The sequence below is a fragment of the Monodelphis domestica genome, chromosome 4 (genome assembly GCF_027887165.1).
Source record: "Monodelphis domestica isolate mMonDom1 chromosome 4, mMonDom1.pri, whole genome shotgun sequence".
Lineage (NCBI taxonomy): Eukaryota > Metazoa > Chordata > Mammalia > Didelphimorphia > Didelphidae > Monodelphis > Monodelphis domestica.
Genome location: NC_077230.1, coordinates 436,946,211 through 436,974,084, shown reverse-complemented (window position 1 = coordinate 436,974,084; position 27,874 = coordinate 436,946,211). Strand labels below are relative to the sequence as shown.

General features: G+C 40.2%; 1 protein-coding gene across 1 annotated transcript; it reads left to right on the top strand.

Moving 5' to 3' along the window:
* LOC103105769 (zinc finger protein 684-like) lies at positions 1 to 26,766 on the top strand. The gene is made up of 5 exons (XM_056796484.1): positions 1 to 73; positions 634 to 755; positions 19,474 to 19,600; positions 21,829 to 21,924; positions 22,941 to 26,766. Exons 2-5 carry the CDS (start codon positions 723 to 725, stop codon positions 22,967 to 22,969), a joined length of 285 nt encoding a protein of 94 aa, XP_056652462.1. The 5' UTR covers positions 1 to 73; positions 634 to 722; the 3' UTR covers positions 22,970 to 26,766.
* The last annotated feature ends 1,108 nt before the right edge of the window (positions 26,767 to 27,874 follow it).

Genomic DNA, 27,874 nt, shown 5'->3' with positions numbered 1-27,874 from the left:
AGAGCAGCGGCGTGGGCAGTTTGCTGTGGCGTGCCTGAATCTAAATGTGTGTGGTGGGCGGGAGTGGGAGTCGGTGAGTGACTCAGTTTCTCATCTGTGTGTCCGCTGTCTTCTTTAAAGGGACAAACACGGACGTGCACGTGTCAGGCAGGGGATGTTTGTGGATCAGGAGCCATGGCGGCGCTTTGCCCTCCCCTGCAGGGGGAGTCAGGAGGCAGCAGAGTGAGGGAGTGCAGTCACAGGATGGGGGAGGGGCTGGCCGGGGCCTTTCCCCAAAGGGGACATTCCGGTCTGAACACGCCAAGGGGAGAAGCAGCCAACGGGAGCCTGGGATGCCCGTGCCCACATACCATGGAAGGAGCCCCGATCCAGCACGTTCTCACCCACCCCCCTGTCTGATGTTCATCTACACCCCTCCCCCCATTAGCCAGTAACCTCCCCTCCTAGGAGTCTCCCTTGTACACCCTTCCCCCCCAATGCAGTTTCTGAATTGAATGAAGCCAAAGAGAGCAGCAGAGGGGGTGGGGAGGCTTCTTCCTGGCCAGTCCAAGGTCCTTTCCAAGCCTGACCCTCCCTGTTCCCCTCCTGTGTGGACAGTCTTCTTTGAGCCCTCCCCTCTTTAATTCCCCACAGGCTACAAGGATGAATTCTCCCCACTTTCGGGCTGCCACCCCCTGAAGGAGTCCAGTGTGGCCCAAGCAGAGAGCCCAGAGCCAGAGGGAATGCCCCCCGGAACCCTGAGGTCCCCTTCCCAGGTGAGTGCAGTCCAGCCCCAGGCCAGAATCCAGCAGAACTCAGACCTGTGTCTTTGCCAAGTGAGCAGGGGTGCCATCACTGCTTGAGCTCAGTGTAAGCTCCAGGGACAGCCCTGGCTGCCCCCACCTACACCACATTCTAGAGGTTTACCAACCTTAGTAGCCCCTGCCTGAATGAGCCGGCCCAGGTTTTAGACAGATTGGCCCAGGCGCTGCTATTCATTCATCCACCCCCCAGTGTGACACCCTTTCAGCAGGGGATGTCCAGGTGTCCCACAACTACAGGGATGGCCCAGGGACAGGCTTTGTTCCTGACCTCCAGACCCTGGCTTTGATCAGATCATTTTGGCCTGCCAGGAAGGCTTCAGAAGAAGTTTGGGGTAAGATCAGGGTAGGGCACAGACAGGAAAAGGTATATTTTTAGTAGAGGAAAAAGGATGGGAATTCTGGACAAGCACTAGCAGGTCTGTTTTTCAAATATCTTTAAACTGTCAGAAACTTGGAGAACATTTTAAATTCAGAAACATTAGATCTTTCCTTTTCCCATTAGAATCATTTACATTGAACATAACAGGCTTATCTAACCTGTTGCTTTCTCAATTCTTTTCATTTCAGTTCCTTTAGGAATATGAGATGCAATTAGGGTTCTAACCCTATAGATAGAAACATAAGTAGCAAGGCTTTGTGGCTAAATGATTCCTCCACCCCCAGGTTCAGTGAGTCCACAAATTAATTAACTTACAAGACACTAATTTTACTCCAGTTAAAACAAAAGCGTGAGTGGGCTGAAAATACAATTCAGTGATGCCCTATTGTTTATAGATAACAGTGTACACCCATTAACTTGCCTGTAGTAGCACATCTTTCTTTGTTGACCCCATTCAAATGGAGAAGATATTACAAAAACTCTAGTTACATTTAGGAAGAATGAGATATTTCAGGGACTTCATCTTTTGTATGATTAGCATTAATAGACAATTCAATGGCCAAGTCACTTGGTTGTTTGGGATACAGAATGACCTCACGTTAAATTGAAAACAGTCACATCTTACAGTTTGCATTCTGCTCAGACATTTCACTGCCCACTTGCTCTGATTATAGAAATTTTCCATCAAAGGAAAAGCAGGTACAAGAGTATAATAATATTAACACTAGTCCTTAGGGATAAGCCTCAGTACATAGAGTGATTCAACACAATTTCACTTCAAGGAAGAGTGAGAGTTGTCAGTCAGTGGTGCAATCACAGTTCCACTTTACAGCCAGACTCAGAAGTAACCAGGTGGGAAATATTCCCACTTAAAAGGAAATGGCAAAGTGGGGATCCCAAGTCAAAAAGTGATCCTACCCTCAGAGGTGCTAAATCATTCTCTTGACTTTTGCCAGATAAAGATCTTCCCCTGTGATTGTTTGGGATCACATTCCTTCTGAGTTATTTATGTTTTTTCTCTGGAGTGCTGGATTACTAACTTCATGATCAATCATCCATCAGATAACTATACCTGAAGTCAAGATTCAAAATAATATTAATTGCAGGGCCCAAAGCTTTTATCTCAGATTTTACCAATCAGTTTAGAGCAGAAAATTTTTCAGGATCCACAGTCGGAGAGGAGATTTCATTCCACAGGTTTATTTGATTTTGTTCTTTAAGTTAGAACACATCCTGGCATAAAGATCAATTAGCAATTATTGCTCTTTCACAGACAAATGTATACATCCTTAATGATCCTGTTTCCTTGTTTAGAAATTCCTTAACCCAAACAAGATCAGGTTTTGTAGGGCTGATTATTTTGCCCACTCAAATGACTTCTTAAAGCCATATGAGTTTACAGATAAAATGCTTTCCCCTTTAACCTTCCCATATATTAATCCCCAGTTCATTTTCTTTATTCTCTCATTCCATACTTTAGTCCTTATAGAATATCATTGCTCTACAGTTCCATCAAAGTGACAGGATTTTACCCCAGACTATCACAATTTAGTTATCTGGGAGTTTTCAGGGCCCTGAGGTTGCCCCACTTTTGTCCTGTAAAATATTTTCCTTTCTATAGTGAGGAAATAAGATAGTCTTCAATTCCAATGAAAAGAATTTCGAGGTAGATAAGAGATTCATACACCTTACAGAAAAAAAAAAATTAGAAGTAGTTGGTCTTTTCCTAATTCTTATAACCTCTACTTTCCTTGAGAAAAACATTAAGAATTTGGTAGGCAGTTTAACTTTTTAAGTAGCACTATCTCAAACCTGGATTTTTCTTATTAATGATGGCTTCATCTTCTAACTGTTAAGGGTAAATTTAGGGTTGAGACTGAATATAAATTTAGTTGGTCGCCAGGGATTTAATTTCTAAATCCCAATGAAACACTCAAGTCAGAATGGAATTTTATGGTGGTTTATTTATAATAGAAGAAAGAATTTAAGAATGAGAGAGAGAGAGAGGAAAGAATCTAATTGCTCCAGCCTGGGCTGAGCCAGGCAAGAAGTTCAGACGGCTTGGCCAAGGGGGCCACCCCAGTAAACCAAGGGAAAGGAGAGTCAGTCTTATCACTCATCACGTGACTGTCTCAAGGAAGCTGCCTGAAGAGCTTCTCCAGGCTCGAGTTCCAGGGTCAACTCTGCAAGGCTCCCTCCCCACAGGAAGTGACATGAAACATGAAGGCAGTTCTTTACATCACTTCCTGTATCTCAGATGTGCCAATAGTGGCTTAAGCTTGGCTTAGGACAGCCCAGGGGTCAGTCAGTTGTTTCTGATTTGTCACTTGCTAGCACATGCCAGTGTGGTATATACATTCTTAAGTGCTAGACTAAGCAAAATGGAGAAAATCTAAAATTCACAATCCCCCCCGATGATGATTGGGGAACTATCCTCCCCAATTGATTACTAAACATAATCATCCTCTAAATCTTCTAACTGTGGGTGCATACAAAATTTTACCTTCTAAGAGAAAAACTACAATAGTTAGAGGTAAGAGGGAAGTAGAAGAGAGAGAAACAGCAAAACCAATGTTTTGCTGGGCACATTGGAAAAAACCAATTGGGAGCAGTCCCCTTTTGGCATAAGAGTGTACATTCAAAATAAATGTTCAATCAACCTTGTAAACCTTAAAATTTCTTAGACCTATGAATGTTGGAAATTTCCCCACTGGGAAATCTCATACTGGAAAAAATTTCCTACTGATAGTAAGAACTCTATTGGAATGTGAAACTCCTTGGCATGGGAGGATCCTTCTTCTCCCCACCTAAGACTACTTTAGGACAGAAACCTTTTGCTAAACAATGGAAAGGGCTTTGACCTATGCTTAAGCATAGAACAGGAAGTTCTTTGAGTCATGATTGATTTTAGAATTGATACAATAGAGATACTTGGAATGACAGAACCAGGTCTTGGAAACTACAATCTCCACCCTACTCAGTGTAACAGAATTTAGGGAGGGCTGCAGCAAAGATCAAGATTTAATTATTTGAGAATATGACCTTCAATAGACATGTGCAAAGCCACAGACCTCTGGGTGGTCCTGGGTTAAACTAGAGCCACCATTGGCACAGGGGAGACATCGACAGTGATTGGTAGATGTGAGAACTGAGGGGAGGGAACTTAGAGGTTTCCTTAAAGATAGCAGGGTCTGAGGACAGAGGAGGAGAGTTTTTTTGCTCTGAGAGGTTTTGCTCTGAGTGAGGTGGCTCTGAAGGAGGACTGAGGAGGTTGCTCTGTGGGAGGACCAGGAGAGAAGGCTGGCTCTGAAGGAGGAGAATTCTGTGGAAACATTTCTTGAAAGGAGGCTCTCTTGAAGGTGGAGCCTGAGGTTGGCATGAGAAGCCTTACCTAGAGAGATCTTGGGTGAGTGATTTATTCATTCTTATTCCTTTCTTACTTTCTCTCTTTTTCTATTGATTAATCAGTGTATTATAAATTAAATTTCTCTATAAAACCCAGTTGGCTTGGGCATATTCATAAATTGGGAATATATTCCCTGGCGACCATCTTATATTTATATAAAACCAAGACACAGTAGAAAACATATTTCAAGCAGTCATAATTGTTATATATTTCCCTTGCTCCCCAAACATTTTAATTACCACAACCTTCAGTTCAATCAACCACACCCCTAGGTTCATTCTGGATCTTCCTGATGTAGTGTAAGGTTTTAGGTATCTTTCTGCAAACAGTTCGTTCTCTGGTTTTTAGGAGTTAGCAAGCTTCTTCCCTGAAGGTCTTTATCGAACAAAAATTTTAAATCTTGTATTTTATGAAAATCAATCCCCCATGAAGAGGATGTTGAGAAACACCCAGTTCAACTCAGGATGCAAGGTTGAGTTATGGGATGTGTGAGTCAATTATCAAAAGGATAAACAAAAAAGAAAAAAAAGAAAAAAGAAAAAAAAAGAATGGAAAAAAATTAAACAGAAGGAAGAATTCAAAATCAGTATCAAAATATCAAAAACCTATGTATACAAAATTTTGAGTAAGCAAGAATAAATTCATAATAGGCCCTTGTATTAGGGTTTAATAAATTTCTAACAGGCCTTTGTATTAGGGTCCAGTTAAAGTAATTTCTAATCCCACAAGTCTGTAGGACAGAATTCAGTAATATTTCACTTACCTATTTGCAGCCAAGGCTATAGGAACTTACCATACTATAAGAGAGAAAAAAGGACCAGATTTTAATTTTGATACGGAACTGTCATTCCTTGGTCTGATTTACCTTCATTCTCAGGGATAGGGGGATCCAGGATGATAGCCAAACTTTGATACTTGTCTGTAAGTATTTTCACAGAGTGTGGACACAAGGAAATTCTACATCTTAACATATGTCGTGTCGCAAACTTGAGTCTCACACTAGGTTCAAGTCCTTTTGTAGTGGCTTAGAAGTGCATCAATCCTACCTGGAATTGTTTCTTTTGTTTTGACCTGTATGCTCTTTTTGGCACTCTTTAGGTTAAGTCTGTGCTCCTTTTTGATCCCGTTTCCTAGAATCAGACACAAACATTAATCACAGTCCTGTAATAATTATCAATAAATGGCAGGTTCCCACAGTCTACAGCTGTTTGGGTATGTATTAATATTATAGCAAGTATATATATATATATATATACATATATATATGCATATATATTTTAAACCTATATTATTGTAGAATAAAAAACTAAAATTGATCGTGTGTACCTTAAGTACAAGAAATGAGAAAAGGGAAAAATCAAATATTCTAATCAAAATAAAAGTAATAAAAATAAGGAAAAAAAATTTCAGGAATTCAATGTGTTACTGAAAAAACAGCATCCACTTGTCAATGGGTTATTATCTCCAATGAATGTGTAGGATACAATCAGTTTCAATAGAAGATACTCTCTTTTCATGTGAGCAATGAATCCAAGAGTCCTTCTCTCCAATTTTTATAGATGTTGGAGTAGTTAACAATATTTGGAATGGCCTTTCCCAGGAAGGCTGAGTTGCTGCAGTACGCTGGAAGTTCTTTATATACACCTTGTCTCCTGGGTTCAAGTTGTGAAGTGAAAAGTCTAATGGTCCAGCTTGTACTGCAACTCCGGATTCATGGAGTTCAAGCAGTTTGTGCTGTAATTTCTGTATATAGGAAGCAATAGTAGTATCTCCCCCTAATAGCGATGTATATGCCAGGGAGAAAGGCTTAGCGTGTATAGGTGGATGTCCAAAAAGCATCTCAAATGGTAAGATGTGTACACGTCTCCTCTAAGCCTGCTTCTAAGATAAAATAGGGCAAGAGGGAGAATTTCAGACCATTTTAAATGGGTCTCAGTGCATAATTTGCCAATCATAGTTTTAAGTTCTTTATTCATCCTTTCAACTTGGTCTGAACTCTGGGGATGATACGGAACATGGAATTTGGGAGTTATCCCCAAGCAAGAATATATCTGATTTAGAATAGAATCAGTAAAATGACTTCCTCTATCTGAATCAATACATGCTGGCAGGCCAAAGCGAGGAATAATCTCTTTTAAAAGCACCTTAGCAACAAAAGCTGCTGTGGCTGAGGCTGTAGGAAATGCTTCTAGCCATGGTCAGTTGGTCTACTATGACTAGTCAATATTTATATTGTCCAGCCTTTGGCATTGTTATGAAGTCTATTTGCAGGTGCTCAAAAGGTGTGTAAGTCAGAGGATGCCCACCAAAGGCTTTGCCTTGAAAGGCGTGTTGGTTATATGCTTGGCAGTAGAGCAGGCTCTACATACTTTAGAGGCTATGGTAGTTATTCCAGGGGCTATCCATACTCTCTTAACAGTCCACAATGCCCCGGGTACCAAAGTGACCTTTTTTAAGAACAGAAGCCAAGCCAATTTTAAGAATAGAAGCCAATCTTTTGAAGCCAAGAGTAGATCATCTATGTATTTGATTAAATTGCTGTTTTAAAATTTCATATTATTGGTGTCTTGGCTCATAATTTGTGCAAATAAACTTGGGCTTTCCATGAACCCTTGGGGCAGAGAACTTCATGTAAATTGAGAGCCCTTCCAGGTGAAAGCAAAGATATGCCTGGAGTTCTCATGTATGGGTATGGAAAAGAAGGCTAAGCACAAGTCTACTACTCTGAAGTATGTAGCTGTGCTAGGAATAGAGGAAACAATAGTATTAATGTTAGAAACTACAGAGTGTCTCTTTATAACATAATTGTTCACAGCCCTCAAATCCTTTATGAATCTATAGAGGTGCTTGCCATTGGGTCTCATCTTTGGTTTTTTAATAGGCAGGATGTGCGTGTTGTATTCAGATTTACACTAAATTATGATGCCCTGGTTGATTAATGAGTTTCTTACCGGGGTAATGCCTTCTATTGCCTCCTTTGAGAGAAGATACTGAGGAATGGAAGGATGTGGGCTAGATTTAGTTTTAATCTGCACAGGAACAGCTGATTTAAGTAAGCCTACATCAGAAGAAAATATGGCCCAGAGAGACTCCGGTATATCTGTAAGTATTTCAAAGGTGGGAGGCTCTTTTGCCTCCTGACTCTCTGAGAGAAGTACAGGGAGTAAATTTAGAGATTCCTCAGGCACTTCCAAGGACATAGAGCCATCTGGAGCACAAATTATTGTGGCCTGTTAAGATTAAAATTTAGGGGAAGCTGAGGCAGGTAGAAATTAGTTTCTCTCTGCAAGGAGTATTATATTTTTATGAGGTTTATTAAAGGTCAAGGGTTAAAGAAAATACAAGCAAGAGAAGCACATGCTAGGTGGGCTATGAGGCCCACCCAAATTTCACTCACATCATGAGACGCGTCTGTTTGCCAGCGGAGCCAGGAAGAGAAGAGACCCTGACGTGGGCGGAGACCCTTTAAATAATGATTTGCTCTCGATCCAGGTGAGAATTCAGTGAGATTACAAAGCATTCTGGGGAAGTGGAGCAAGGACTTCTGGGGATTGAAGTCTTGGATTCAAGTCTCCATTTTTTTACAGGCCTATAGTTTTCATAGTAAATCTCTCCCCAGCAAGTTTGTGGGGGATCCAGGCATTAAAAGAAAAGAATGTTCAATAGTTCGGGGTCCCATGCATACCATGCAAGGAGAAAGTTTTGGGACCTTTAAAGGTGTTCCTGATCCACCTATTACATTTAGAGAGCCAATAGTGTCACATTTTGTATCTGGTTTGTTTACCAAAACTGACCTAGACACCCCAGTGTCCAAAAGACAATCGTAGTATGAATTTCCCACCTTTAAAGTGACATGAGGTTCCTTACTATGTGGGGGGTAATGTATAGGGATAATTGGCATTAAAATAAATAAAATAAAGAAATAAAAAATAAATAAATAAATAAAATAAAATAAAATAAAATTCCAGGGTCTGGAAAATCAAAGGTTTCACTCTTTGATTCCAAGGCCCTCACTCCACCTTCCCCATCACACCTTCACAAAGATGCTTGGGAAGTTTTCTGGGATCCCCTGCGCTGATGGGGATTTTCACCCAGAGTATAGTGTGGACGAGCTCCATTTTTTATATATTGTTGTTGGGCAGTGTATTGATTATCATTTTCCTCCTTTGGAGCACTGTCATTATTTTGATTGGCATTATGATTCCTATAGTTATTATTTCTAAAGTTGTTGTAATTTCTTTTTTCCCCATAGCCAGCTCCTATAGACTATCATTACATGGCCTCTCTTCCCACAGTAAAGGCATGTTAACGATTTGTCTGTGGATTCCTACAAAGGGGCTAGGGTCTCTCCCTTATTTTTCAGTTGTCCTTGTAATCTTTCAATTTCTTTAAGTCTTCCACTGACTTATTGTTTTCCTCATGTCTTTTTTGCACAACCCTTATAAACAGAGACTGCTACTCTCCTCAATTCTTTGAGGTCCATAGAGTCCCAATTAGGACAGCTAGTTTTAAAGTAGTCTTTTACCACTGAACAACAATTCTCAATGAATTGCCTATGTATTTGTCTAATATCCCTTTCTCTAGATAAATCAGGGTCCATATATGTATTTCCTATGTCAATAAGTCTATCTATAAACTGGGAGGGGGTTTCATCAATTTCTTGTTGGGTTCTTTCAAATTTTGACCATTTTTCAGGTCTATCAGAGCAAGCTCTCATGGCTGTCAGTAATGCTTCTCTGGCCTGGTTTAGTTTTGTGTGATCTAGTTCAACATTGGGGTTCCAGTGTGGATCTTCAGTTGGTCAATAATTTGCTCCTCTATGTCGCTTCTGATTAGCCAGAGAGATGACTTTATTTTTCTCTCTGTCAGAAATTTTTCTAATAGATTTTCAACATCCATCGAAGTGGTGTCAAAAGTTTTGAATATGTTCTCCAATTTTTAAAATAATTAATATTGGTTCTTCCTCAGGTGAGTGAAGGTCTTCCTTGAATTTATTTAAATCTTCAGGGTTGAAAAGTGTATGGTGTCTTATAGATATCAAGTCCCTATTTTTATTAAAAGTGGGTACTTCCCTTAATGGAAATAAACTTTTATCTGAATTATCTCGTGTTTCTCTTTCTAGGCTTCTTGCTCTGTTTTCAGTGGGGCAGAAGGGGTGGGATGGTTAGGAGGGGGGGGGATCAAGGTAGTTTGGGCAGGGCAGGTAGCATGGGTGGATGGGGTAGCCAGGGCAACAGGGGTGGGGATGGAAGCATCATGGGCAGGGGGGGTGGCCAGGGAAGAGGGGGTGGGGCAAGAGGCATGGGGAAGGGCTAGGGCTGAGGGTTTGGGGTAGGAGGCATGGGCAGGGGGAGGGGTTAGGGCTGAAGTGGCTGTGTAGGGGGAGGGGCCAGGGCAGGAGACATGGGCAGGGGGAGGAGTGGGTTGTTTAGGAGTAGGGAAGGGCTAGGGCCAAGGGGACAAGGCAAGAGGAATGGGCAGGGGGAGGAGTTAGTTGGATAGTGAGGGGGGGAAGAAGTTGGGTATGGGAGGGGGAAGTTTGAGAACTAGGAGCAAAATTATGTAGAGCAGGGAGGGACAGGGATTCTGATAATGATGAAAGATGGAGAGGTAAATCACTCCTATTATGGGATGTTATTGAGTCTCTTTTAATGCTTTTTATAGAAGCTATGAGCTCCCCTAAACTTTTCTCTATAAGCTCAAGCCAAGTATTGTGTTCTGCATATTGTTGAATAGTAGAAAGAACAATTGGTTGGTTAAGCTGGGAAATATGTTTTCCAAGGGGAGACTGACATAATTCTCCTATTTGATTCTCTTATCTTATGTATGGTATTTTCCAGGACTCTCTGAGAGAAAATTAGATACAATATTACAGCTCCAACAATTAAAATCTCAAGGAGGAGTAGTGTGGTGATTAGACATTGCCATAAGTTCTCTGGGATGAGCCATTTCAGAGACAAGGAATAATACATTTCCAAATTTGGTCATGGAGCTGAAAAGCTAGTTGTTAAGTTGTGAACTGACTGTAACCACATATTCCTAAAGTCAATCATTAAGTTGCCTGTAATTTTGCCTTTTGTCAGTAGGTGGCTCTACTGCCTAGGATCTTATTTTGTTGTTAATTTTTTTCTTTCTTTCTTTTGGCTAGGTGTTTGGGTGTGGTACTATGCAGAGCCCTAATCCATTCAATTCTTCTGCCTGAAAGGGCAGACAAAACTAAAGCCCTTTGCTTGAGACTGAGGCTCCTTTTAAAACTATGTTTGGGAGGGGTCACAAGTGGTCTTCCCTTAGCCCTCAGGCTAAACTGCTAGGACCAAGTGCTATCCTCTTTGAGCAAAGCCCACTTGAATTTTAAAAACTAGAGAGGCTGAAAAGCAGGAAAGTGGGCTTTAAGTTGACTCACTACTCTGGTGGTCTAGCCGTTTTTGTTGTGAGAAATCGAAGGAAGGGCTCCTTTTTCCATAGTTTCCTCACTGCTAATCAGCGAGGGTCCGCTAATTGGGTTGTTTGCTCCCTGTTTAGAAACAGCTTCCCCAGTTAAGATCCAGGGCTCTGCTGCATAAGGTTAAAAAAGAAAAACAACTGTTTTCAATTCAATTTAAGGAGAAAAGAGAGGAAAAAATGTTTCATACTTAGCTGCTCTAGCAGCTGTGTTTTGAAGTCGAGTTAGCTGTTTAAAAGACTGACTGACTTGAGGAGGAAGTAGAGAAAGAGGAAAGAAAATTCAGGGAATTTTGAGGGTACTTGACACAACCTTTGTGGATTAGCCAGACTGTTAAGGGTAAATTTAGGGTTGAGACTGAATATAAGTTTAGTTGGTTGCCAGGGATTTAATTTCTAAATCCCAATGAAACACTCAAGTCAGAATGGAATTTTATGGTAATTTATTTACAATAGAAGAAAGAATTTAAGAATGAGAGAGAGAGAATTAGAGAGGCAGAGGCCAAGGGAAAGGGGAGTCAGTCTTTTCACTCACCACGTGACTGTCTCAAGGAAGCTGTCTGAGGGGCTCCTCCAGGCTACAGTTCCAGGATCAACTCCGCAAAGCTCTCTCCCCACAGGAAGTGATGTGAAATATAAAAGTAGTTCTTTATATCACTTCCTGTGTCTCACATGTGCCAATAGTGGCTTAAGCTTGACTGGCCCAGAGGTCAGTCAGTTGTTTCTGATTTGTCATTTGCTAGCACATGCCAGTGTGGTGTGGGTGTGTACATTCCTAGGTGCTAGACTAAGCAAAATGGAGAAAATCTAAAATTCACATAACCTACCCTTTTAAAAGAATAATACTATTGGAATGATCTAAACTATTTATTTAAATGTTTAAATTTATTTTTTATTTTATTATTAAATAAATAAAAATAAAGATGATTAAAAATATAAAGAAATTATTAAATATTAAATTATGAAGGGTTCAACAAATGTAAATTCTATCAACATAGTGTTAGTTGCAATAATTAAAAGAATTTCGTATTGTGAAATATTTCAGTAATGGTTTGGATCTTGAACAGAGTGAATTAAAGTTTTAATTTTTTTTTAAACCCTTACCTTCCACCTTAGAATCAATAGTATGTATTGGTTCCAAGACAGAAGAACAGTAAGGGCTAGGTAATGGGGGTTAAGTGACTTGCCCAGGGTCACACAACTGGAAAGTATCTGAGGCTAGATTTGTATCTGGGACCTCCTGTCTCTAGGCCTGGCTTTCAATCCGCTGAGCCACCCAGCTCCCCCCTGAATTAATGTTTCATAGAGTTTTCAAAGTAATGGCCAAGTGTGTGATGTTAAAAAAAAAAAGTCTTGTGAGAGTTACCTGTTTAAAATATTTCTTTGAAATGTAGACTGAAATAATCCTTGTATTTCAAGGAATTGTTTAAAGCTTAAATCTTGTAAGGATCGTTAATGAATTAGGCTTTGGTGTTATTATAATGATGGTAAGATGACCTAAAGGCAGCGTGTAGTGAAGGTAACAGTGTTGTGATATGAGAGCCCTGATGGGTTGACTCCTACTCTCCTTCACTCTTCCTAGGTAATGCTGTCGAAGGGTGCTGCTTGGGAAATTGGGGTTGCCTTGTGTGAGGGTGATGGGAAGATGAAGGAAGGTCTCCCTTCACAGATGGTATAAGACGTGCCCCAGATTTCCCTGGCACGAGGATGTACAGAGACCAGGCTCCCCGAGTCTTTGACTCAGTGGGGAAGGGTTCTTTGTTAGCACTCTGTTGTAGAAGATCTAGCCACAACAGATACCCTTCCTTAGCTCCAAGCAATAACCTATGTGTTAAAATTTCAAATCGGTTTTCTAAGTTGAATCATCACTTTGTAAAATATCTAGTCTGATGATTAGAGATGTGTTAAGGCCAGAAATCTAGACAACAATCAAGCCCTGTTATCAGCACAGGAGGGAAAAGTTTGTTTTTAGATCAAGAAGCAACTGACTTTAGTGAGTCAACCAAATGAGAGACAAATGCATTAAAGAAATGCATCAATTCAACAATCTGGAATATTGGAATTTTAGTACCATCTTTATAGAAGGAAGAAGCACTTAAGCACTAAGATTTTTTTCTCAGTTAAGGAAAAATGTTTACAAGTTCCTTTACTTTCACAGAATATATAAGTATAAAAAAAGAGAAAGTTTTAAATCTGTAATTTAGAATAAGAATGTGATTTCATTGTTTGCATGTAAAAATCAGTGTGATTGATACAGTGATTCATGTATCAGGGATTTTATTTAACCATAAAAACTTATCTCAGTTTACCAATTTATACTTTGGACTAAAGTAACGTCTGACATACATTGGTTAAAGCAATGTGCTAAGATATGTTGCAATCTTACAGTTTTTTTTAAAAATCTGGAATCTTTGGGGTTATTGATTACCAATTAAAGTAATTCTTTGGTGGAGTACCGACTTTGAAGTGATGGGTGGTACGTGAATTTTGCATCTAAGTAGGAAAGAAATAAGACAGATGTAATTTTAGTAAGAGATTTTAATCAAAGTTCCAAGGAGAGATTAAAGTGTTTAGAGAATAATTTTAAGTATATAGAAATGAGAGGAGTGAAGAAAGTTTTTAAAAAGTTATGGCCTATTTGCATTAATTGAGTAAACAGAGGACTTGAAGGTAAAAGGTGTGAATGTTTTACTGCTAATAAGAATGAACTATTTTCCATGTCCTTTTAAACAACTAAGAGCATCACTCTTAACTTTAAGGTCACTATCAAATTAGGTAGGTCTAATAATATCCAATTAATTTATAAGTTAAAATAATTTAGAAAAAACCTTTAAAAGAATTATTTGACAAGTATAATTATATACTTAATATTCACCAAATCTAGGATTATTACATAACATGAGATTATTGAAACTTGTACAATAGACAACAATACACAGCATCTGTAATCCTGTTTTATCTGATAGATAATTTTGAAGTACAGCATCCTGATTTCATATTTAGACTCTGAAAAATGTCTACAAATAGCACATTTAGGAATTGTGATGTTGCTTCAAAAAAAAATTAAGCTTTTCTCTCCTTGCCCTATAATTGGTTTCAATTTGATTTTACATGTATCCTTTGTTTCTAGTCTTTTTTAATGTGGCCAGCACTGAAAAAGAGAAGAGACATATAGATATTTCCATCTTTATTATTGATTCTACTGTGTTGTCTGATCAAACCAAAACAGATGCTAGGACTAAGGAATGAGACAGATATAATAATATAATAAACCATACTTGTTCTAAGCACAAAAATTAAGTTAGAATATTCTATTAATTTCTTTTCATTTAAGCTTTCATTGCCACTGCTATTACTTTTTCCTATCATTACTGCCTCCAGCTTTGTCTTAAGGTAAAATATGAAATTTAGATCAAAAGTGTACACATACAGACCAAAAGTAACAACTGGTCCTTTTGAACAAAAACAGTGAACTTCTACCCAGAGATGGAAACACTGTGGCACAGTCCAATGTAACTTACTTCTCCACTAGCAGCAATGCAATAATCCAGAACAATTCTGAGGGACTCATGAGAAAGATGCTATCCACATCCAGAGAAAGAACTGTGGGAGCGGAAACACAGAAGAAAAATAACTGCCTGATTACATGGGTCCAGGGGATATGATTGGGGATGTAGACTCTAAACGATCACCCCGGTGCAAATATTAATAATATGGAAATAAGTCTTGATCAGTGACACATGTAAAACCCCAGTGAAGTTGCATGTTGGCTATGGGAGGGGAATGGGAAGAGGGAAGAGAAAGAACATGAATCATGGAACCATGGAAAAATATTCAAAATTAATTCTTCAAATAAAAACTTGTAAATAAAAAAATAGTGGACTTGAGAATGTTATGCAATTTTATCTCCTTTTTTTGAGGGCTATTTCCTTGCCTTAGGCTTAAAAACAGAATCTTCTGCTGAGATGGGTTCAGACCTTTGGCATACAGAAGTTGAGTAACACAGTGGAGCTGGAGCTGTGGGGCTTGTTTAGAAATGGATACACAATCTATTTCTAACATTATCGCATCAGAAATCTAGCATAGCCTTTCTAAAAATATGACAGCTATTTAAAAGTATAGATATATTATACACACACACATATATAGCCCGTTAAGATAATTTGACTGATTTTTATATTCTCAAAATCGAAGTCCCTAAATGAATCCTTTCTTAATAGCCAGTTCCCTTAAGAACAATGCGAAATGTATAGACTTTTTTTGAGGTACTGAAGCAAGTTTATCACATGAACAACTTTAAACTTTCCTCAAAGGCAGACTATTCCTAGAGCTCCTGAGTGAAAACAGCAACAACAGGCACTTAACCCACTCGGATAGGGTTGGGCAGACTTCCTAAACACATTTTCTCTTCTGAGAAGGAATGGAAAGCACCCAGATACAGACAAAGTCCACGCAACTCTGGTGAAGACACATTCACCAAATGAAACTCTGGTGCAGATATAAGACTACCCCTGCGGGCCTCTTGTTGTTCACTAGAAATTCTAAAGAAAAGAATAGTAACAAGAATATACTCTGACCAGAAAGATTTAACAGAAACTATGAACAAAATTCCTCCTTAAGAGATGGGCACACCTCAGCTCAAAGTGGGATCTTTAACGGGGAGTCAGAAAACAGTCCCCCTAAAAGGAAAGCTCCTGAGTGTCCCCAGACCTTTTCCGTGAGGGATCTCAGAATCCTGAATCCTTTCCTTAATCACATCATCTTGACAAATGGTAAGAAATAAAGAAACGTCTGGGTCATCCTTCCGAGCTGAAGATCCAAACTTTGACTTGTGATAAATTAGAGCTGGGGCCGTCACCTCACCCATCTTGAAGCAAAGATCCCAGACAGACAGACAACAAAATGTTTTATGGGTTTTTGAACAGGAAATTTGCTTAAGTGATTAACAAGGCAGAAGGCCCAGAGGATGTTAAGAAACGTGCAGTGTGTTTGGTAACACAGGTTTGAACATGGGATACAAAGTCCTCAGTTCAGTACGAGGTTAAGAGAAGAGAATTGAGTGAATCCTCCAGAAGCCTTGCACTGCTTAGGTCACAGGATCCTTTCTGGGCCGCAGTGCTTTGGGGAGCTTCTAGCTGGCCTAAATCTTCAGAGGATCCAACAGTACCTGAACCTGCCAAGGTTGTTGTCCTGTGATCTCTCAGGCCAGCAGTGGACTTCCCGTTCCCAGTGAAGCAGCTCCTTCTGCAGGCCTTTCCTAGATAACGACACAGACCTAAAGCTTTCATTCTCCCAACAGAAGTCTTCAGTGTCATTCATTGCTCTACTATTCCAAACTCCATCCCTTCCACTGCGATGGCCAATCTTCTGCTCTAATTGGTATACTCAATTCGTGGAATAATTGGGTCTAACTCTGAAAGATTGTCACTGCAGTTACTTGCCCAAAGGATTATGTATGTGATCACGTTTCATGATCAGTAATAAAAAGACAATCAAACAACTTTCCTTTCAATGTGTATAACATAAATTGTAGGAAAAGAAACCAAGAAGAATGGTCGATGAAGTTTTCTTGCAGAAGATGAAATGTGTGTCCAGACCTAAAGGAATTCAGTGCCCTCAGGAGGCTGAGACTAGTGGGGACAGTAGTGAAGGCTGGGGGAGGAGGCTGAGGAGCCTGGGAAAATGCAAGGCCAGGAGATGGAGTCAAGTGTGAGGAGCAAAGAGCCCAGGGTCTCTGGATTCCTGGAGCATGGAAGGGAAGCTCTCAGAGTGACCAGCTTGGTAGGTGGCTGCTCAGATGAAATATCAAGCTCTGGGGTGTTTAGATGCTCAGCAGGAGTCTAGAGTGAAGAGGGTTCATTCTGGTGGCAGTGACATTCCAGATAATGGAGATGATGGAGGACCAAACTTGGGATGGAGAGGCAGGCAGGGGGCTGAGGTCCTGGCTTTGGGTGCCATTGGAGGACAGCTCTGATTTGGGGACTTCAGAGGCAGGGCAGGTGGGGCATTGGGCACTACTAGAACCCACCCAGAGTAGAGAAGCTCAAAACAGACTGCCTTCTTCCCTTTGAACCCAGATTTCCCTGCTTTCCTTTGGGCTGAGGTCGGTCTGCCTTCTGGTGCTAGGTATATCTGAATGAGGACCTTTGGCTGCCCCTGCCAGTGGTGGTGGCTGCCCTTTCCCTGGGCTTAATCTTTCCTCTCTGAACTCTATGCATGCCCTTCAGAGAGGTCAGGAGCAATTTGGCCTCCCTGCCCTGCCCCTGCTACTGTTGTGGGCGAGGGAATGCTGGTTGTGGCCCAAAGAACAGTAGCTCAGACATGTTCGTCTCAAGATATTTAGGTGTCTCTTGGAGGATGTTACACATAGTGTAGTCATGGGGATGGAAAAAGCCATGGCAGGGGTGGGTGGGGTGGGGTGGATGCAGAGGATAGTGGATTAGGGGTTCAGGTTTCTAGATTGTATTGAGGGTCTGGGGAAGTGTGTCCTCCCATGCTTGGAAACTCTCAGCCTTTCCTCAAACTATTCCTCCTCTGGGGGTCCCAGAGACATTCCAGGCTAAAAAGTAGGGGATGAGCCAGGAAGGGGTGAAATGGAGGAATATCCAATACCAAGTGTCCCCTAGATTTTCCATGGAAACAGAAGAGCCCTGCCCAGGAGCATGTTATTGTCCGATCTGGTCACTGCCTTGTCGGTTATCCCCAAATCTGCTTCTGAATTTCTTCCCTTGACCCTTAATCCCCAGGTTTCCATAGTTACAGGGTAGGCTTAGATGTTTTGTTGTTTTGTAAATGAAGTGTTGCTGAAAATTAATGTTGAATTGTGATATTTTTGTGGACCAAACATCGCTTTAGTCTGGCCAAGGTCAAAACTTCAGCCTTGTCCCCTTCCTCTCACCCCCCTCCCGTTATGGAGAACCTCCCTTTTTTGTTCACCTAACAGGTTTAAGGGAGGTCTGGCAAGCCGTGGTGAACCTGGACCCATTTTGAGAGTGTACTAGGCCAGTCAGTAGGCTGCAGAAAGCTGGGAAGGACACCTTCCTTGTATGGACAAGGACCTGCTTGTAATGACGGAGGAGTTGAGGTGTCCCACATCCCCCTCCTCAGCGATCATTGATGAGTCTGAGATCTCAAGGGATGTACAGGGGAGGGACTGAGTGGTGGGTGACCAGGGAGATATATGATCTATATAATGTGAGAGAAAAATAAGGACAAGAGAGAGAGCTAGAGACGCGAGACCTGTGCTAGAGGAGGGAACAAACAGTCTTTTTTCTTTTTTAGACTGTGGAGAGAGTCAACTGACTACATTAAATGACCAGTGATTAAGAAATTAATTTAGAATGAAGAAATTCTGCCTCTCAAGAATTCTCGTCATTACCCTGTCGGTGTCTTTCTTATGAATTAGCTTCATCCCCAACCCAGTTAACAAAAGGTTCTATTTTTAATGAATGAAGACCCCTTTCTCTCCTCCTCCTAGTTTCTCTTCTTTCTGCGTAACTAAATATTAAATGATGGAATATATTCCAGGAACTAATGACCTTCATCATAATGCAAAGACAAGATGTTCTGGCTAAGGCACATCGTACCCAAGGATCCCCAAACTGTCAATATAACACCAGACTGCTCTTATTCAAGTAACTAGAATTACTCTGATCCCATATAACTCTTTGGCATCCTGTGCATGATTTCATCTAGATAAGAATGTTTCAGGCTTCTAGAAAATCAAATACAGAATTCTTTTTTCTTTATTTTCTCCTCATTAATCATTAGTAATTTCCTTCCCCCCTTCCCATACTGCCAACCCCCCCGAGCATTTACTACTTGCTACCTTCTCAGAAAGTCTTTAAAAAATACTTTTCCCAGGGGGCAACTGGGTTGCTCAGTGGATTGAGAGCCAGGCCTAGAGATGGGAGGTCCTAGGTTCAAATTTGGCCTCAGCCACTTCCTAGCTGTGTGACCCTGGGTAAGTCACTTGACCCCCATGGCCTAGCCTTTACCACTCTTCTGCCTTGGAGCCAATACACAGTATTGACTCCAAGATGGAAGGTGAGGGTTTTAAAAAAAAATACTTTTCCCAAATCAATTCTGACACTTGGGATGAGGAGGAATTTCAGATCATCTTCTCCCTTTCTCCTCCCTAGAATCTCCCATTTCATTCAGAGAGCACGTCCCATCTCCCCGATTTCATCTTGGCAAGCATTTCAGAGTAAAACTCTTCTCCAGGTTTTACTCTTCCAACATGATTCTCGCTTCAGACACAAAATGCCTTTGTCAGTATCCCACTGGGCTCTGATTGGTCTCCAGTGCTGGCTCTGACACTCTTCAAGGTTAGCAGTTTGGGTAAATCCCTTGTGTGCTTCAGTGTTCTCCAGTCAGTGGATGAGGGTTGTACTAGATGAATTCTGCAGGCTGAGCCCTAAATGCTGTGACTTTTCCTGGTTTAGGGGTCAATAACATTCAAGGATGTGGCTGTGGACTTCACCCAGGAGGAGTGGCACCTGTTGGAGCCTTCTCAGAAAGAGCAGTACAGGGAGGTCATGCTGGAGAATGCCTGGAATCTGCACTCTGTGGGTAAGGACCATTTCCTCTGTGAACTCTGGATTGGCCATTAAGGGAATGTCTTCACTCCAAGCCACATGTACAGGAATTTGAGCCCTTGTTAGTGATTAAAAAAGCAAAAGTGCTGTAATAAATATTGGAGGGGACATGGCCAAATTGGGACAAAATTGGGACAGCATTGCGGGTGGAGTTGTGAATTGATCCAGCCATTCTGGAGGGCAATTTGGAATTGTGCCCTAAGGGCGCTGAAAGACTGTCTGCCCTTTGATCCAACCATACCACTGCTGGATTGTATCCCAAAAAGATAATGAGGAAAAAGACATGTACAAGAACATTCATAGCTGAACTTTTTATGGTGGCAAAAAATTGGAAAATGAGGGGATGCCGTTCAATTGGGGAATGGCCAAACAAATTATGGTATCTGTTGGTGATGGAATACTATTGTGCTCAAAGGAACAATGAACTGGAGGAATTCCATGGGAACTGGAATGACCTCCAGGAATTGAAGCTGAGTGAAAGGAGCTGAACCAGGAGAATATGTGTATTGGTTCCAAGGCAGAAGAGTAGAAAGGGCTAGCCAGTGGGGGTTAAGTGACTTGCTCAAAGTCACACAGCTAGAGAGTGTCTGATGCCAAGTTTGTACCTAGGATCTTCCATCTCTAGTCCTGGCTCTGAATCCATTGAACTACCCAGCTACCCCCAGAAATAACATTTAAAAAGAATAAAACTATACCTCACTGCCCCTACTACCTAATCTAGCAAATTTATCCTTATTCCTGCATTCTTCCCTGAAATTCCAGGCTAGATGATAGGAAAGGAAGAGAAGGGAATAAGCATTTCAAAATACCTGCTCTGTGTCCTCTACTAGTTATGGAGGTTGTAATTATCATTAATATCACAACATCCTTGCTGAGTTTGGTACTCTTTCATTTGTAATAGAGGCCAACAAAGGTTAACTAACTTGCCCAGGGGCACCTACACCACCATCTGTCTGAGAGTGGATTAAATTTGTTTTTCTGACTCTAAGTTCTGATCTCTTATCCCTTCCCTATGTACGGATAAAACTGTAACAATAATTTTAGTGCTTTGACTTAAAATCTAAATAAGTGGTCGCCATGGGAAAATTCCCAAATATGAAAATACCCAAGTCAGCTGGGGATTTATTGAGATTTTAATTGATAGAGAAGGAATTAAGGGAAGGAGAGAGAGAGAAGGGGGGCGAGAGAGAGAGAGAGAGAGAGAGAGAGAGAGAGAGAGAGAGAGAGAGAGAGAGAGAGAGAGAGAGAATTAATTTAAACTGTTCTGACTCTGGCTGAGCCAAGCAGTAGTTAAAGGCCTAGGCCAAAGTGTCCTCCCTGAGACTAAGGGAGAGCGAGTCAGTTTTATTACTCACCACAAGACCATATCCAAGCAAGGTTCCAGTCCTCTACTGAAAACTATTTCCGGAACTGAGTTCAGAACCTAACTCCACTTCGAACTGAATTAGCCTGAACTGACTTTTCCCCCTTCCCTTTAAAGAAAATTTTCTCTTATGTCACCTCCCCTAAATTTTCACGTCTACCAATCACAGTAGACACTTTTTTCCAGGACTGCCCATTCTCATCTTCTTTGGTTTTCACCTTCTCTGGTTAGATTATATCTTCTGAGTACTTCACACCTCTTTGTTAAGCCTGCCTTTTGTAAGTTACTTGACCTTTTTGTTATTAATTTACCCTTTACAGGTACTTAACCCCTTTTTTGTATTAGATCTAAAAATAGACCTATCTTAAGGTTCTAGCTTTATTATAAGGTATGAGTTCGGGACTTTCATTGTTCAATCAGGAGTTTACAACTTTATCTTCCCCATAGGCATTGTTTGAGTAGGGTGGAGTAATTTCCAAGTTCCCAATACATTCCTGATTTTTATTAGACCAAGTATCTCCATTGTTACAATAAGGGGATAGCTAAACCAAATCTTCTAAGGTACAGTCTGAGTAGTTTTTAAGATTCACAACTTCCAACTGCCTTTACTTTCTAGATAATGGAAGTTGTAGAGTGTGCCTATCCTTCTATGACAAGTGGTAAATAAAGATAGAAGTTTCTGATTTCAAATGGGTTCCATGATCTCTGCCCTCCTGCAAATATCCCAACAGTGAATACCATAGAAACTGTCCTATAGGTCTTGCTTGCAAGTCCCCTTTCCATTAAGACAACTATATTCATTCTTCTCTCCTTATCCCTTCCTTCTTCCTAATGCCCAGGGCTTCCAGTTCCTAGAGAAGATATACTCTCCTCTTTTCAACAAGGGGAATCCCCATGGCTGCTAGAGGAAAAAAGCCCAAGGAACTCCTGTCCAGGTGAGAGAGATAAAAGCAGGTGTATAAGGGCTGTTATCCCAAAAGGTTTTAATGTGTTGTAGTGAAGGGAGGGGCTAGACTTGGGGGCTGGCAGACCTGACTTGGAATTTCTTTACAGACACCTTTCAGTAGTGTGATCCTAGGCAAGCAACTAAATCCCTGAGACTCAGTTTCCTTCTCTAAACAAGGGGGATTGGGTTGAGCTCTATAGCCTGTCATTGCCTTCCAGTGATAAAGTAATGGTCCTCTCAGAAGTCATTCTTGTGAACTTAATTCCAAAAGCACTGAGGCTCTGCTCTAGGAGCTCTTTCCTAGGTTTATTCAAGGCAGCAAACATTTATAAATTTCCTATTATGTGCAAAACCCTGTGACAAACACCAGGGATGTTGAGGACACATTTTTCATAGAACCTGCCATTTCTACTGTGAAAATGCAGCTGTTTTGAACTCTTTGATTGCATGATTGCAGGAATGATCAGAAGTGATTACAGGGTGACCTTATCTAGAAAGCAAATGAGGGTGTGTCCATACCTGGGACTACCCATGGGAACAGACAGGCACTTTTTTGTCAGTGCCATGGTTCTATGGAGTTGATTTTATGTTGCCCTTAGAGAGGGTGAGAGTTTGATCTAGTCACGGCATAAACATCAACATTGTTTTATGTCCAGTCACAGTGGTTTGGAATCACTACAAAAAGGATCCTTTTGGCCCTGAAATGCTCATAAGCTTGTTGTCCCAGCTGACAAAAGTATTATTAACCACACTAGGCAGTTCTTCACTACATGAAGCACCATTAGAGAATTTTTAGGTGTGACCCCTTCGATGTCATTTTGAAACTTCATAGTTTCATGAACCACTTAAAAGGACATGGTTCAAGAGGACCAATGCTCATTCATGCTGTTCATTTCCTGAGAGAGGGATGAAGTACTCCATATAGGGAGATATGACAGATTGTGAAATAACATGAATACTTAGTGTGTCTGCACTAAATGGCATATAATATCCTTGCATCTGTAGAGAAAAGAAGAAGACATATTCCCCACTGAAAATTACTGCATGAGAGTTAAAAAGAGAAAACTTGTTTCTTAGCGTATAAAATTTGCCAAGAATGACCATGTGATAATGCATTCAAAAGGACAAGAATAGAATATCTGGAAGGTGACTTTACTTTATTTTATGTTGTTTTTATTTTTTTAAACCCTTACCTCCTGTCTTGAAATCATTGCTGTGTATTGGTTCCAAGGAAGAAGAATGTTAACGGCTAGGCAATGGGGGTTAAGTGACTTGCCCAGGGTCACTCAGCTAGGAAATGCCTGAGGTCATATTTGATCCTCGGACCTCTCCTCTCTAGGCCTGCCTGTCAATCCACTGAGCTACCCAGCTGCCCCTTGGAAGGTGACTTTAAATTGACAAAATTATAAGAACAGTCAACCAATGGCTTTTTTCTTTTTCAACCAGTGACTTTTTATAGGAGAGACAGGGCACTGGAGACAGACCTTCCAATACTGTAGAGTATGCTAAGGCAGGGTGTTGGAGTTCTAGTCTACCTGCTGGGAGGTTGGTCAGTTGTCTCCATTCTTTACTCATGACTCGAGTTATAAAGTGTTATGAGGATTCTGGCTCTACTTTTTTCACAGATCTTTTGTGAGTTTTCTAGTTTATTTAATTTTAATAAATTTCCACATGAGTTTTCTGAAGTTATGTGATCCAAATTGTCTCCTTCCCTTCTTTTTCCTCCTCCCAGAGCTAGCAAGCAATTCATTCTGGATTATATATGTATTATCATGCAAAACAGATTTCCATATTACTCATTTTTCTAAAGGAATAATCTCATAAAATCAAAATGTTAAAACATATCCAAATAAAGAAATCATAAATCATATGCTTTTATCTGCATTCCTATTCCAACATTTCTTTCTCTGAAAATGTATAGCATTCTTTGTCATAAATCCTTCAGAACTGTTCTGGTTCATTGGATTGGTGTTAGTTACAAAGTCTGTCACATTTGATGGTTCTACAATATTGCTGTTCCTGTGTACAATGTTTTCCTGGTTCTGCTTATTTCACTCCATAGCAGTGTACATCGTTTTTTCAAGCTTTTTTTGAAATCTTCCTATTTATAATTCCATTACAGTCAGATACCACGGTTTGTTCAGTCATTCCCCAATTGAGCCATCTGTGTAATTTCTAGATCTTTGCCAACACACTGAGAAGCTCTAAATATTTTTGTACAAAAAGACCCTTTCCCATTAAAAAAAAATCTCTTTGAGATATAGACCTAGTAGTGTTTTTACTGGATCAAAGAGAATGCATTCTTTTATAGTCCTTTGGCCATAATTCCAATTTGCCCTCCAGAATGTTTGGATTATTTTACAATTCCACCAGCAATACATTAGTGTCCCAATTTTGCCACACCTCCTTGAATATTTATTATTTGTCTTTACTGTCATATTGGCCAATCTGATAGGTGTGAGGTGGTACTTCATAGTTGTTTGAATTTCCATTTTTATTATCAACAGGGATTTAGAACATTTTATCATATGATTATTGATAGCTTTGATTTCTTCATCTGAAAACTGCCTATTTTTATCCTTTGGCCACTTATCAATTGTGGAATGACTTTCATTGTATAAACTTAACTTAATGTTTTATATATTTGAGAAATACAACCTCTATCAGAAATTTGTCATAAAATTTTTCCCCATTTTTCTGTGTCATAAAAATAATTTGTTAGGACTCTTTCTTTGCTAATTTTGCAAAATACTTTGTATAGTATTGGGGTTAGTTGTTCTTTAAATGTTTGATAGAATTCACTTGGGAATCCATCTGGCCCCAGGGATTTTTTCTTAGGAAGTTCATTGATAACTTCTTCAAATTTTATATGAGATAAAATTATTTAATGATTTTATTTCCTTTTTTGTTAATCTATGCAATTTGTATTTTTATAAATATTCATCCATTTCACCTAGATTATCATATTTATTGTCATATAACTGGTCAAAGTAGTTCCTAATGATTACTTTAAGTTCCTTCTCATTAGAGGTGAATTCACCTGTTTAATTTTTGATACTGATTATTTGATTATCTTCTTTTCTTTTTCAATCAAATTAACCCATGCTCAATCTGCTTTATTAGTTTTTGTATAGTACTAATTCCTAGTCTTATAAGTTCAATAGATTTTTTACTTTCAATTTTCATTTATTTTTTTGGTTAGATTAGTCTAGTTCTGATAGGAAATGTTTGACTGTCCCCACTGGTATAGTTTTCCAGTCTATTTCCTCCTTAGAGTCTGTTATTTTGCTTTTTTTTTTTAATTTTTTTAAACCCTTACCTTCCATCTTGGAGTCAATACTGTGTATTGGCTCCAAGGCAGAAGAGTGGTAAGGGCTAGGCAATGGGGGTCAAGTGATTTGCCCAGGGTCACACAGCTGGGAAGTGTCTGAGGCCAGATTTGAACATAGGACCTCCCATCTCTAGGCCTGGCTCTCAATCCACTGAGCTACCCAGCTGCCCCCCTGTTAGTTTGCTTTTAAAAATCTGGAGGCTATACCTTTTAGTTCGTATTTGTTAGGTACTGATATTCTTTTCTTTTCTTTTTTTTTTAAACCCTTACCTTCCATCTTAGAATCAATACTGTGTATTGGTTCTTAGGCAGAAGAGTGGTCAAAGGGCTGGGCAATGGGGGTTAAGTGACTTGCCCAGGGTTACACAGCAAGGAAGTGCCCGAGATCAGATTTGAACCTAGGACCTCCCATCTCTCGGCCTGGCTCTCAATCCATTGAACTATCCAGCTGCCCCCTCTTTCATTTTATATATTACCTTTTATCATGATTTAATTACCTTCCTTATATCTTTTAATCAGATCTATTTTTGCTTTAGCTTTATTTGAGATCATAATCGCTACTCCTCCTTTTTTTTTTATCTGAATTGAAGTTTTGCATGTGGCTGCTTAGATATCACCATCCCCTATTGCCTCTGTGCCTTGCTCTTTGTCTCTATGGAAATTTTTAAGGATTAGGTGTTTCTTTTACTGTTTGCTCATTTTCCTGTCCTTTTTTTGGTCTGTGGACTGAGAATTAGTAAAAACTTCTGATTTTGTCTCCTCTTCTGATGGCTTACAGGTCTCAGCATTCCAAGCCATTTTGCCCTTGGGGCTAAGGTATTCACCATAGTTTAGGCTTTAAAGGGTCAAGTACTATGTCATTCCTGCCTTCGCTGAGGCTGGTGCCAGGGCCTGGGATTTCAAGGGGTGGGTATGGGGTTCTCTGTTAGTGCAGGCAGAGTGCGTGAGTACTGAAGTTGGCCTATGCCCAGGCTCATAACCTGGAGCAGTAAATAGGGGATGGTCAGCTAGCACTCCTGTGTGAAGTTTTATTTCTGGTTCCCTCTTATTCCATAAACATCCACTCTCTCTGCCTCTTCATTCTCTTCTGCTGTTGGTTTCTGACTCCTGTCTTTTTTTTTAAATATTGTTTTATTTGTTCATTTCCAAACATTATTCATTGGAGACAAAGATCATTTTCTTTTCCTCCCCCCCCCCCACCTCTCCCATAGCCAACATGCGATTCCACTGGGTATCACATCTGACTCCTGTCTTTTTGAAGTGCTTTTTAAAGATTGATTTTGATGGATTGTTAGAGGGGTTTCAGCATTGTCTGCTACTAAGTTGCTATCTTGGATCTGCCAGCTATTGTGTGGTTTCAATATCATTGTATGTGAAGCTATTTCTAAAATCAGCCTTCTTGCAGTTGTGTCCAAATGGTTCGGCTTAAGTTTGAAAACTTCTTTTAGCCTAGAGAAATTGAATAAAAATCAGTTTGCTTTCTGCCATCAGAGTGAAAAACTTATATTTCCATGTGTGTCCTTCTGTGCTTATATTACTATTTATTTTCTTCAGAGGTAGGGACTAATTTTGAAATGAAGGAAATGTCTACAAAGCTGACCGTCTTTGTGGAAGGATGTGGCTCCCAAAGATGCATGAATGAGGGTCTCTGTGATTTCTTTTTGAGAGAAATCTGTGACTCTGATTTCAAGGGAAATACAAATTCAAAGAGCGACTGTGAGTTTGATGAAACTGCAGAGAAATTCAGCCAATATTCAGTCCTAAATCAATATAAGAAATTGTCTTCAGGAAATGACTGTTGTCAAGATAATGAATACAGCAAATGTTTTCCTAAAAAACTTGGATATGTTCAGTCTCAGGAGAAACCTGAAATGCCCATGTATGAAAGTCATCTAGGGGGAATGATGTTCGGCCGGAGATTAGACCTTATTAAACATAAAAAAATAAGCCCTGGAGAAATGTTTTCGGTGAGTAATAAAGGTGGTAAAGCCTTAAGTCAGAATTCTGAGCTTGGTTCACATCAGATAATACATTCTGGAGAGAAACCTTATGAATGTAAACAATGTGGCAAGGCTTTCAGACTGAGATGCAGACTTGCTAATCATGAGAGACTACACAGTGGAGAGAAACCTCATGAATGTAAACAGTGTGAAAAGGCTTTTCTTTGGAGGGGCCATCTTACTATACATCAGAGAATTCACACTGGAGAGAAACCTTATGAATGTAAACAATGTGGAAAGGCTTTCGCTTTGAGGAGCAATTTTGCCAGGCATCAAAGAATCCATACTGGAGAGAAACCTTATGAATGTAAACAATGTGGAAAGACTTTCACAGAGATGGGCTCTCTTGCTAGCCATAAGCGAATACACACTGGAGAGAAACCTTATGAGTGTAAACAATGTGGAAAGGCTTTTGCACTAATGGGCAATCTTGGCAGACATCAAAGAGTCCACACTGGAGAAAAACCTTATAAATGTAAACAATGTGGAAAGGCTTTCACAGAGAGGGGCCATCTTGCTGAACATCAGAGAATCCACACTGGAGAGAAACCTTATGAATGTAAACAATGTGGAAAGGCTTTCACATGGCAGTACAGTCTTGTACAACA